Source organism: Melospiza georgiana, chromosome 10 (assembly GCF_028018845.1).
Source record: "Melospiza georgiana isolate bMelGeo1 chromosome 10, bMelGeo1.pri, whole genome shotgun sequence".
Lineage (NCBI taxonomy): Eukaryota > Metazoa > Chordata > Aves > Passeriformes > Passerellidae > Melospiza > Melospiza georgiana.
In genome coordinates, this window is record NC_080439.1 from 8,691,296 (window position 1) to 8,703,346 (window position 12,051).

The 12,051-nt window shown below is 54.6% G+C and overlaps 1 protein-coding gene across 8 annotated transcripts in view; it reads right to left on the reverse strand.

Annotated features, from left to right (window-relative positions):
• Positions 1 to 427: 427 nt before the first annotated feature.
• The window catches only part of DVL3 (dishevelled segment polarity protein 3), a 33,585-nt gene continuing 21,961 nt past the window's right edge, over positions 428 to 12,051 (reverse strand). For 2 of the 8 annotated variants that reach the window (XM_058031590.1, XM_058031589.1), the window contains 15 exons: positions 8,987 to 9,108; positions 8,488 to 8,594; positions 7,778 to 7,913; positions 7,420 to 7,513; positions 6,988 to 7,057; positions 6,556 to 6,695; positions 6,282 to 6,358; positions 5,719 to 5,786; positions 5,308 to 5,358; positions 5,037 to 5,186; positions 4,187 to 4,318; positions 3,790 to 3,957; positions 2,967 to 3,179; positions 2,300 to 2,698; positions 428 to 1,847 (listed from right to left, as the gene is read on the reverse strand). In XM_058031590.1, coding sequence (XP_057887573.1) covers positions 1,816 to 1,847; positions 2,300 to 2,698; positions 2,967 to 3,179; positions 3,790 to 3,957; positions 4,187 to 4,318; positions 5,037 to 5,186; positions 5,308 to 5,358; positions 5,719 to 5,786; positions 6,282 to 6,358; positions 6,556 to 6,695; positions 6,988 to 7,057; positions 7,420 to 7,513; positions 7,778 to 7,913; positions 8,488 to 8,594; positions 8,987 to 9,108 — 1,959 coding nt within the window. In that variant the 3' untranslated portion in view covers positions 428 to 1,815. Of the gene's footprint in view, positions 2,699 to 2,966; positions 3,180 to 3,789; positions 3,958 to 4,186; positions 4,319 to 5,036; positions 5,187 to 5,307; positions 5,359 to 5,718; positions 5,787 to 6,281; positions 6,359 to 6,555; positions 6,696 to 6,987; positions 7,058 to 7,419; positions 7,514 to 7,777; positions 7,914 to 8,487; positions 8,595 to 8,986; positions 9,109 to 12,051 lie in introns of all 8 variants that reach the window. The other 6 variants (XM_058031595.1, XM_058031596.1, XM_058031593.1 and 3 more) reach the window with 6 other exon arrangements.

Here is a 12,051-nt window from a genome sequence, read left to right on the forward strand (position 1 = left end):
GGACAGCATGGCAGCCGCGCTCAGCGAGCGGCTGGCCTGGGCAGGAGGCCGCGCCCGCCCTGCGGAGTCCTGAGCTCGCCGCGCCCTTCCAGAGGGCCGCTAGCTCTGGCTGGCCCCGCGCCCAGGCATCCCCGCTCCCTCGCCCCGCACTGCTGCGCCAAGGGCCGGCGCCCGCGGTCGGACCGGCCCCTGGTTCTCCCCGCCGTGCTGCCGCTAAACGGGGACCCACCCAGGGAACCCCGAGAGCCCCCGCCCAGACCCTGCTCCGGAGAAACTCAGCCCGCAGCCGCCCTCGACATCCCGGGAAAAGACAGCCGGCACACTGACACAAGCTGCCCTCATCCTGCTGGGATCTCCTGTAGAGCGAAAGGCAGGAGGATGGAGGAGGCTGGGGGAAAAAGAATAAACGAACGACACGAGGCAGAAGTCCAATAAAACTATGTTTATAAATAAAAACAAGGAGATTGGTGTTGTTTTATAAAACCCAGTGGGTAGGGTAGGGCAAGGGGTGCGCAGTGGCCGGGGAGGCTACTGGGGACAGTCTGACTCCAGCGGGCTGAGGGAAGGAGAGGCTTTAGGGAGTCAGGGAAATGAACGGATGGCATGTGAGAGCTGGCAGGGGGGCTGCAGGGGCAATGCAGACTCCCAGGGAGCAAAATACAATTCAACTCCATCGTATAAAAACTGTGAACACAAGAAAGACCAAAGGAGGCGATGCTTGTAGAGAAAGCCACGGCGTGGCAGGAGGAGAGGGCGCCGGGGCGCCAGCACCAACAGCGGCAGGGTCGATGTGTCCATACTGTACCGTGCTCGGCCCTGGGCATGGGGAAAGGGCTGCCCCAGCCCCAGGCATGTCTCCACGTACCCAGAAGTGGAAGGAAGAAAGGTAGGGAGCACTGGAGCAAACAGACTCGACTGTCCCAGCACACCTGTGGGCACTGAGCCCAGAGGCCATGGTTCAGGCTGCAGTCTCATCCCTGGAGAGCTCGTGTTGCTCACAGACCAGAGGGAGTGGGGCTGTCCCCGGGGTTTGTCCCTCCCAGCAGCCAGGCCAGCAGCACTGGGCAGAGGAGAAGACAGACTCAGGCCCTTCAGAGGGCAAATACAGGGGACCTCCACGTTTCTCCAAAGCATGAAAGTGAACCAGTTGTGCCCCACCCTCGCCTTCTATCTTAGTCCTGAAGGTACCACATAGCTGAGCAGCAGCGCGACAGCAGGAGGGAGAAGGCCACAGCTGCCACCGCCAGCCCCAGGCACGGGACAGCCCCTACAAACAGGACAGGCAGCAGCACATTGCAGGCAGGAGGGCAAAGAGCAGGATGGAAGGAGCAGAGCTCGGCCCTTAAATGCCCCCAAAGAACCCCAGGGCAGGTGTAGGGCACTGAGTCACGCAAGAGACTGTGCACAGGCAATCGCCGCCTCTCTGGGCTGAGGTACAGCCCCAGCCCTGAGACCTGGCCAAGGTGAAGGAGGGTCCTGCCATGGGTCAGTGTCAGGCTTGGACCTGGCCCAATATGTGGGCAAGAGAAGGGAGGCAAGAGGGAAGTGGCAGCATCTCTCCACTCCCTGGAGGCACTGAAGCCCTGGAACATTCATGCATTAGCCAAAAGGCAACTACAACGGGATTTAAAATACATATGTAAGGCTGGTCCCTGCTCCCTTCTCAGGGCTGTGGGAAGGGCAGGGCAGGGCATCTTCCGCGAGGGGGAGGAAAGAAGCCATCTTCAGCGCCATGCGTGCCCAGCGCCCCTGGAGCTCCGTGTCCTGCTGTCGGGCCACGCCATGCTCCAGCTCTCCCCCCCACGGGCGGCAGGCTCAGAGAAAGTCAAACACCCCGTAATTCTTTGCTGCTTGATAGAAGAAACACAAAAGGGTGAAAAGAAAGAAGAGATGTTTAGGGTGAAAAGACTGAGGCAGCAGTGACACACGGGCAAGCAGCACAGGGTGCTGGGACGGATGCGGATTAATGGGGTTAGAGAGGATGGCAGGAGGGAATTACCATCGGAAATACACAAGTCTGGGGGCAGGATGGGCTGACAGCACCCAGCAGGCCTGCCAGGCCTGTCCACCCCGCTCGAGGAGGGATTAGAATCAAGGTTTAGTTCCATTTATTTTTTTTTTCCCTTTTTTTCTTTTCGTTATCAAGACAAAAAAAAAGAAACAAAAAAAAACCCCAAAAAAAACAAGGGGTGAAGCCAGGGCTGGTCCTAGGAAACAAACGACAGGGATAGAAGGGGGAAGGAGGGACAGCAGACAGACAGGGGATGGGCGCTTCACATTACATCCACAAAGAACTCACTGGGGTTGCCCATGGCCATTCGGAAGGACTGTCTACTGGCTGTCAGTTCGGGGGGCACAGAGGCCAGGTCACGGCCCGGCGGCGCCCCGGGGGGCCCCATGGCTGACGGCGGTGGAGGCATCAGCAACATGGGGGGGCTGAAGAGAGGGGGGAGGCCGGGCGGGCCGTACGACTGCTGGCTGTGGTGGCTGCGGATGCTGTGCGCCAGGGAGTGCTGGCTGCGCTGGCTGTGCTGGCTGGCCGGCACCGAGCGCTCGCTGGCCGCACGCTCGCGCCGCATGCTGCTCCTCGTGGTGTGGTCCGACTCGCTCCCGCTGCCGCCTGACTTCGACTCCCCGGTCTTCTCTCTCTCCTTCCTCCTCTCGCTGCCACTGCGATTGGAACCGCTGCTCCGGCTCCCTGCGAAGCATGTGAGGCAAGGTTAGGTGCCAGCCCGGACCAGTCAGGAAGAACAGATGGATCTCCCTAGCCAAGGGAGGACTGCAGCATGCCCCAGCATGGTCTGTGCTCTGTCTCCCTTCAGCAGAGTCCCACGACCCTTGTGAGACGGCTTCTACCCTGGCTTCCCCCACAGAGGGCCTTGCCTAAGCAGCCCTTTCCTGCTGCTGCCCTGTACTGAACAAGACATCTGCCCACCTACAGGCATATTTTAGTCCTTTTCACTCACCTTCACTGTGCTGACTGCCTGCACTGCCCCCTCCGTAGCTGTAGCCTGGGTCAGGGAAGCCAGGATGGGGGTTGTATGGATGAGGTGGTGGATACTGATATGGGAAGGCCATAGGCCAGGGTGCGGCTCCTGGGTGGGGGAGCGGAGCCAAAGTGTCCTGATCAGAGGCACCGCTGGAGCCATCATGATCATGAAGAGACAGATTAGCCATGTCTGCAAGAAAGCAGAAAACAGGGGTTAATCCAAGCAGAAAAACAACCATGTGTGGTGAAGCAGCTTTCTGTCCATTCTTGCTGATGGACAAGGACAGGATACACAAGGAGACACAAGAATTTGGCACTCTCTCTGCTAGTCAATGCCACCATTTGGGCTTCCTGGCTGTACAACTGCCAGGCTGTGGGAGTCCAAGCTGCCACTCTAATACAGAGACCAGCTTGCTGGGAAAGGATTACATGAGAGCTACAGCTCACCCTGCCAATTCCTTCCCCCATTTTATCTGAGCAGCCAACCCTCAGCACCAACCCCTTGCCAGCACTAAAATTCAGAGCCTGGAGACAGTCAGTAAAGACTAAGACTCTGCTATGACTGTCCAGGAGAAAAGATCACATAGTAGGTGACACTGTCAATGCTGCTTCCAACTTCGCTACCTCAGCAGTAGGACAAGGGAGCTGGGATACTCTTAATCACTCCCTTAACAGAGTCTGTAGAACAAGGGGCCTAGCCTGATGGCAATGGCTGTAGGTGTGTCCCCATGGTGCCAGCAGGGCTCTCCAGGACCACTATCCCTCCATCCTCTCCCTCCCACCCACACCAAGAGCCATACTTCCACAGAGGTCCCCGAAGATGTAGTAGCACTGCTCTGAGAAGGTGATCTTGTTCACGGTGTGTCGGATGTAGCCAGCCTTGAGCAGGTTGCTGGCGTATTTGCGGGACTCACGGCGGTCTGTAAAGCCCTCCACATGGTGATAGAGCCAATCTACCACATCCGAACCTGCCACCAAATACAGAGTTAAATTTGGCAAGAGAGAGGAAGATGGCAGCCCTTGAGGCAGTGAGCCATGCTGGAGCAAAAACAAAGTGGGTTAAAAGGTTCAATTTCTGACTCCTGCCTAGTCAACAGTTTGTTTATGGTGACAAAGATGCTCCCTTGGACATCTGCCTGAAAACTGGCCACCCATTCCCCAGCCCCTGCCTCTGCTGCAGGCAGCACAGTCTCTTACCAATGAAGGCATTGGGGATGGTGATCTTCAGCCACATGCGGTCACGCACCTCCAAGCCTGACTCTGGTGAGGCCATGGCTTTGACAATGGTGGCCATGTCACTGTGGATGGACAGGTGAAAGTCATCGAGGCCTGTGGTGTGGATGAAGGAAGGCAGGCAGAGGTGAGAGAGAGCAGAAGAGACAAGAGGGCCACATGGAAGCATCACACACGGGAGGAATGGGCTAGGGAACAATACATCGCAGACAGCCTCGGGGTACATGCAGTGGTACCTCCCTTCCAGCCTTCCCATGTTATCCTTCACATGTTAGCAGTTTCCTCTTGGGCAAAGCCCAGGCAAGAGTCACAAACTTACAACAAACTCTTGCATTGTTGCCTCACCCAAGCTCTGCAGACCCTTGCTTCAGGGCTCTACATACCAAATCATCCCAAACCTTCAAAAAGCAACCAAGAAGCCTGTGTTCAGCAGGACCCTGCCCTGCCACAAGGCTCTTTTCTGCTGTCTGGGAGGAGCCCTCAATTGCTCCAGGGACATGCTGAATCCCTCTGGCTCCACATTCTCAGCAGCCAACCCCTAACTAGCCTCAGCCTTTCCTCTACACCTGCCACAGCTCCTGATTGCAGCCAGGCTCCTCTACTCTCCTCACAGAGAAGGCTTAAAAACATGCTAATTCTCCCAGGCAGAACTTCCACTGATCAAAGTGCCGGCCCAGCAAGAGCTGCCTCCCTCCCAGTCCCTTGGCAGGGCAGATCTGCCTGCTGTCCCCAGGCAGATGTATTGCTCCCTTCACTGCAGAGTGAAGGTGAGGGGGCCGTGCAGCGGGTGCAGCACGGAGGCACAAGGACTTACGTTCGGTCTCTGGGATGGAGCTGGTGATGGAGGAGCTGGTGGAAGTGATTGTGCTCATGGATGGACTCATACCGTACGCTGGGTAGGTGCCAGTCATCGCTGCCGTGTGAGACACCCAGGCTGCCGGGTCGATGGGCCGGATGGGCTCACCTGCAAGGAAGAAAGAGGCTGTCAGCAGCTGTAAGAAATTATCAGCTCATCAAAACAACCTCTAGGGAGGGACAGGGACGCAGCACAGCCCATTCCATCCCCAGTATTTGCCGGGACTCACCCGGATCGGAGCATGGAGAGTCTGGCCCAGCCCAGATCCGCTGGGGAGCAACTGGGAGAGAAAGAAGAGAGGGAGGGTCAGCAGGAGAGGTGCAGAGGGAGAGATCCCCCTATGGCTTTAGGGGGGTTTCTCTTTCCTCTGGCGCCCCGAGCCAAGTGACCTCCCTGCCCCAGTGAAACGCGTCCCCAGCGTGATGTGGGAAGAAGGGCTGGGCTTATGGGCATTTTGGTTTGGAAATAGGACATAGCAGCCTCCAAAATGGAGAGCTGAAACCCCATCAAACCCCAATTCGGTGCCCCATGGAGTCACACACACAGGGGAGGAACGAGACAACAACCAAGTAAGTGCTTAAGGCAGGGCTCTCACATGAGCTGGGCACCAGCACTAAGGGTGGGTCAGCTATCCACTTACTCCTGGGTAACGAGAAGCAGCCCCGCGGACTGGGGTCCCAGCACTTGGCCACTGTCAGGGTGATGGGCCTGCAACAAAAAGGTGAGAGTTAGAACACAGTAACACAAAGCCCTGCATGGTGAGTGGATGCTGTGTGCCAGCTCTCTCCTGGGAGACAGGGAGAAGCTGCTAGTATAGTGACTTGTTCCCCTCCAGCTATGGGTTTCCCCTACTGACATGAACAAAATGATGTGACTGATGACCCAAATAGAATCAGAGAATCACAGCAAAATTTGTTTTGGAAAGGATCTTTAAAGGTCATCCAGTCCAACTGCCCCGCAATGAGCAGCAACAGGGCATCCCCACAATAAAAGGGGCACAGACCCCAATTCCCTGCAATTCCATTGGCTGCAATTCTTTCATGTCATTGGACATGAAAACCCAGGAATCAAAGCAACACCAAACACCTAAGTTCTGAGATTGTGCAGAGGCACTGGCAGAGGTGCCTGAAAGATACGACTCACACACTCCAAGCACAAACTGAGCAGATACCTCTGGATGGAAGGAACAACCCAAGTACTCACCCCGGCTTGTGCACGATCTCCCTCAGCACCCGCACAGCATCATCGTTGCTCATGTTCTCAAAGTTGATGTCATTTACCTACAAAAAACACAAAAAGGTGAGTCCCAGAGATGTGACCAGAGGCTGAGCTTCCCACTCAGCTCAGCAGTGACTCAGCTTCCCTCTTCCAAGCATGACTTCCTGGGTTTAGCCTGCCAAAGTTCACAGGGAGGCTTCTGGGTCTTTTCTTACTGCTTTCCCAGGTCCAAAGATGAAGATATGTGGGTGTGAAGTACCTGCAAGAGCATGTCTCCTGGCTCAATCCTGCCATCAGCTGCCACAGCGCCTCCCTTCATGATAGAGCCAATATAAATGCCTCCATCCCCACGCTCATTGCTCTGTCCCACAATAGAAATGCCCAGAAAGTTGTATTTCTCTGCAGGGATGAAAAGAGAAAGAAATAAGTCACTCCAATGCATCAAGCATGAGCAGACCTAACCTCAGTAAAACTACATCCTAATGGTGGTGATTAGCACCCCTGTTCCAGAGAGATGTCCTGGGACATACAAACTCTTGAGAGACAATTTCTACAAGAGAAGTCAATCTCCTACAGAATCCATCTTTTCACTCCTCCCCCATGTGCTCTCTTTGCCCCCTCCCCAGTTCCCTCTCCATGACCCAGTCTTGCTCTGGAAGGACTGCAGGCTCCATGCACACCTCCCACTCACCCATATTCAGCGTGACCGTGATGATGTTCAGGGACATGGTGGAGTCTGTGATGCTGCTGAAGGACGAGGACTGCAATGTAAGCAAAACATGAGTTGTCCTCCTGTGCCTCAGTAACATTCCCAGCCCTAGCTTCCTCCACTTGTCCTTTCCTTCCCATCTCTCCTTGTGCCACCAGTGCCACCACCCACAACTCCAGTCTTATGCTGGGAGCTTTGCAGATCCAGAGAACAGCCGTGGTCCTTACGACCTCTCTACATCTGGGACAAGGCCTTTGAGGCTACATTGACTTGGAAAAGGTTCACAGCCCTTTTTGAAGTCTCAGCACTTGGACACTTGACCAAAGCCATGCCCACAGCAAAACCAGCTGAATCCCTGTGAGCCCACCCTGCCCTGCAGTGCCCTCCCCAGGATACCCAGTCCCTCCCTGGTACCCGTTCAATGCGTGGAGCCTTCTGTTTCCTCCGGCGGCGCTTGTGCCTCCTCATTAGACGGGAAGCACTGCTTTGCTCTGTTGAACTGCTAAACCTGCAGGCAAAAGCAAGAGTCAGCTCTTCTGCTGCCATAGTGGTGGCTCTGGCAGAAAGAGAGCCATGGAAATGGCACAGGGAATAGAGGACTGCAGGGGCAGAGGGGAGAACATGCACATGGGGGACAGACAATGGCAGAGGGGTCTGCTGGGTGAGATGGAAGCAGGTCTGAGCCCAGGACTACTCAGCCCTGCAAAGGCATCTCTCTATTCTGAGAGTCAGGGGGAAATTAGTGTTTTCCCCAAGACCCAAGCTCTCCTACCTGCTGGTGGAGTCATCTTCATCTGAATCGAAGAAGCTGGTGGTCTCCAGCTCGCTGCTCATGAGTGTGGAGGAGCTCTCGTACCCACCCAGGTCTCGGCGCCGCTCTCCCTTCACTGTCCCATTCACCCTGGGTGCTGTGAAAAGACAAGAGTCAGTGGGCTTGAGAGAAAGCCTTCCCCTATGCAGGGCTCACAGCAATCTCCTCAGAACAAATCTGGCCATCAGTCAATCCCATCTAGTGCCAAATAACTCCCAGTCTACCCTGGGATCAGATCCACCTCCTATGGGATACCTCTTTATAACTAGGATAGGAAGAGGCTGATGGTCCAGTAGGAACAATGCTGCTAAACTTGTGGAAGACTTGCAGCTGTTTCCTTGGTAAAGCAAGAAGCAGCACAAGTGGCAAGGCTAAAGCTCACTCTGCTTCTCAGCTAGGAAGACAAAGGCACAACTGTCTCCGGCTCTTGGGGCTTCTACAGGAAATATCTCCCTTGACCCCAAAGGGTTCAACACCAAGCTCTGATGTAACACAGGTATTAGTTCCTACCTCTAACATGAGGCTATGGCCCTCCTAAAAGCTACAGAATAGCCCTTTTGAGCTGGAAAGGTTCTGCAGAGCAGAGAAAGCTGCCCCAAGTCTGGAGCTGGTGCTGCCACCATGCCCCAGCCATGCCCTTGCAGAGCACTCACTATGTTACCAACACTCACCATGCTCAGGCCCATCTGTCCGACGAGGTCGTTCCCTCTGTGATGACACCACCGAGTCTGTCTCTGTCTCGTTGTCCAAGTTTTCTCGACTCCCCCCAGTGTTAGGGCTGTGATGAGATAAAAGCAAACAAATATGTTCAACACAGAACAACTTGACACGGCTGTCTCTACCTCTGGCCTGACCTACACAAGGTTCCAGCCATCAACTGTCTCCTTCTTGAGGGACAGGAACAACCACAGCACATCCACAAGTGCAGGTCAAAGGACTAGGGATGCTGTGCTGGCTCTTTCCCTGCATTATTTTCAGCATGCCCTTGTTTGTTAAATAACACAGCTCCACTTCAAATCAGCTCTCAGCCCCACTCTCCTCCCCTCTTGCTGGCTGTCATCCCTGACAGTTTGGGTAAGAGTATCCCAGGCTGGTCTGGGATACTGGTCTGGATTACAGCAAATGCACCATGTGGCCCTTGAAACCAGAACAGATGTCTGTGTAACTTACTGGAAAGAGGGGGGCCTGGAGTCTCCAATGCCTCCTGTGCGCTCCATGGAGGGCGGCAGCTCTGTCTGGTTATCGGCACAGACCGAGCCAGCATCTGAGTGGGAGCCCTCTGCAGACACCAGCTGGAGGCATGAGAAACAGAAAAGGAAACTGAGGAACATTTATAAGAGTGGCCAAAGGAGCTGGCCAGAAGCCTGCCTGGCCCAGAATCTCATTTCTGGCAGTTGGCAACAGCAGATGCCCAGGAGCAGGTATGAACAGGCCAAGCATGTAGCAGCATTTCCCCCCAAGGCCTTCCCAGACACTGGCTATTTGTGGCTCAGGAACTCCTGACCCAGCAGTGAAGCCTGGGTGGGTGACAGCTGAGCTTGGACACTCTGACATCACCTGCACAACCACACCACACACTCAGGTAACCTTCAGCACACATCCTGCAGCAGGGACTGGATTCCCCCAGTTCTCACAGTGGGAAAGGCAGTTACCAGTCATTCCTTTCCTCAGCTCTAGCAGCCTCTACACTTCTGCCTTCAAGCTGTGGGACTCAGCAGGACTTTCACCTTCACAACCCTCAGAAGCTGGGGGTAACAGAGCTCAGGGCCAAGGCTGGCTTTGAAATACTCTTGAAACAGGCTTTTTCTGGCTTCCATATGTTCTTCACAAACTTTCATGCTGTGTTCAGCTTGAGCACAACCTTCAGCCAGTCTCTGGGATGCTCAATGGATCCCCCAGTGCAGAAACTCAAGAAAGGGTTAAACCCTAGAGACTCTTTATGCCAGCCATGCTGTGGAGCAGCTCAGGCACACCAGCACACCATCATTCTGGCTCTATAATAAACCATCAACTTCAGGGCTCGGGGAATGAGCTGGAGACTCTCCCAGGGGCCATGGGCTCACCAGTGGAATGAAACAGAGGACAGTCCAAATGAGCTGCTCCCCAATAGTGCTCCCTGTCCAAATTTGCACTCTCCCTTACTTTCAAGCTGTAATGAACTGGGCTAATCCCAACAGGATCAAACAAGTAAGCAACAAAAAAGCCTCTTCCTTGACAGAAGCATTCAGGACCTCCAGAGAAGAGGTGACAGGGCCCAGAAAGGATCTAACAGAGGTGAGGGATACCCATTGTTGCTCAGAACAGACAAAATTTGAAACATAAGCTGGAAAAAAGCAGATAGCTCCTGTCCAAACCATAATACCCAGTGTAAATTCAGAGGCAGCACTACTGCTTGCTGGTGAGGGAACCACATCTGCATGGAGCCAAGAGCAGATGCCAACATAGATGATAGAATTTATACAGGTCTTGAGTGCTTCCAGCATCACTGATGAATGAGCTGTGCCCTGCCCACCTTCAGGAAATGGGGAAACCCTCATAAGGGGGTTATGGACCCCACAGATCATCATTACCTCCCAGTAGCAGATGGGAGGTCTACTGTCAGAGATACTGGAAACAAAGACAGGGATGTAGCTGGGGCAAGGAAGACAGGGCAGCCTTGAAAAAGCCAGAGCCAAGGCAGCAGACAGGGCAGAGAGCAGCCTCAGGTGTCAAAAGCTGCAGAGCCCGTCCCACAAGCCCCAGGACAAGCCCAACGGCTCCTGCTCTCACAACTGTCTAAGCAGCTCATCTCACACTCAGGTCAGCTTCCCTCCCTCCAGCAAGGCCCAGGCACACGCCTGGCTCTGCTCCTGGCACCTTCCTGGTGACTTGTCTTCCCAGGATACATCCCCCTCCCTAAGGGCCACATCCCAATTGTGGTAGCCACTGCCCGGGAACACAGGGTAGAAGTGGCCAGCATTGCCTAGGGAAAAGTCTTATAACACTTCATGTTTGAAAATCTTAAGGCAACATCAAGGCAAATAGATCTGGACAGAGGGAACTAGCCACAGGCAGCTGTCAAACAGCAGTGAAGAGAGTGGAGGGTGCTCCCTAGCAGGCAGGATTGATGCTATCTTTCTCTAACACTCCCAAGGCTGGGATTTCCTCCCAGGAAGGTTTTGATAACAATCCTGCACTTTTCCTGCCTCTTACACTGTCAGGAAATACTCACTTGGATTCAAGCCCCTGTATTTCCCTGTTGCTAAAATTAGTACTGAATTCCTAAAATAGCATCATCCCAGCCTCTCTGTCACAAGCAGCAAAGCAAGCGCTCCCCTCTCAGCCCCCAAACCACCCATGAACTAGGAGACTCCCAGCAGAGGTAGAAAAAGGGATCATCAGATGCACAAAGGCCTCTGGGACTGCCATTACCCTTCATGCACAAGAGCTGCTAGTGATGCTCACTCTGGGCACAAGTCCCCTGTAAGGATCCAGCCCAGCAGAGCAGCAGCAGGGTGGTCACACCAGACAGACTCACACCAGATCTCACACACTGAACAACCAAAGAGCTCCTGCAAGGAAAGCCAGCAGCTACATGGACACAAGGATCACAAGGAAAAGCACACCAGATAAAAATGGAGCACTGGAATGGATTCAGAGACTCTGGAACTCCACATAGGGCAGATGAAAGCAAAGAGCAGCTGGAAGGGTGGGGTGGTGGGACATCTTGGGGCAGATGCAGCAGCAACAGCGGGATGGATGCAGAGGAATGTGTGGTGGCCACAGCTGATTTCCGAAGGGCCTGGATAACCGCTAGAGGGAGGATGGCAGGCGTCGGGCCCTGGCTCTTTGTGCGGGAGCCCAGCACAGCTTTTCCTCCTGCTCCAGCCTGCACCCTGCTCCCCTGGCTGGAATCCCAGCAGCAGGGGGGGACCTGCCTGCCCCGTCACTGTTTGGTGCAGGGATAGAAGCAGAATCAGGTGTGACCTGGCTTGATTTGCTGAGGATTTTACTGTTCAGAGGCCTCTGGAAAAAGGCACTTGAGTCTTGGTGTAGATCCACACACCCTTATCAGCACAAACTGCAACTCAGCAGAGGGAAAACTGGATGATGTGCTGTGGAGACTCTCCCCCCACTAACAGAGGGTCCCCGTGGGGACAGAGGGAAGCAAGCGAGCAGGGAGCAGAGCATGTGCATGGCATGGTACTGAGGGAAAAGCTTGTCCTGCAGCTGCCCAGGCAGTACCTTCAGTCTTC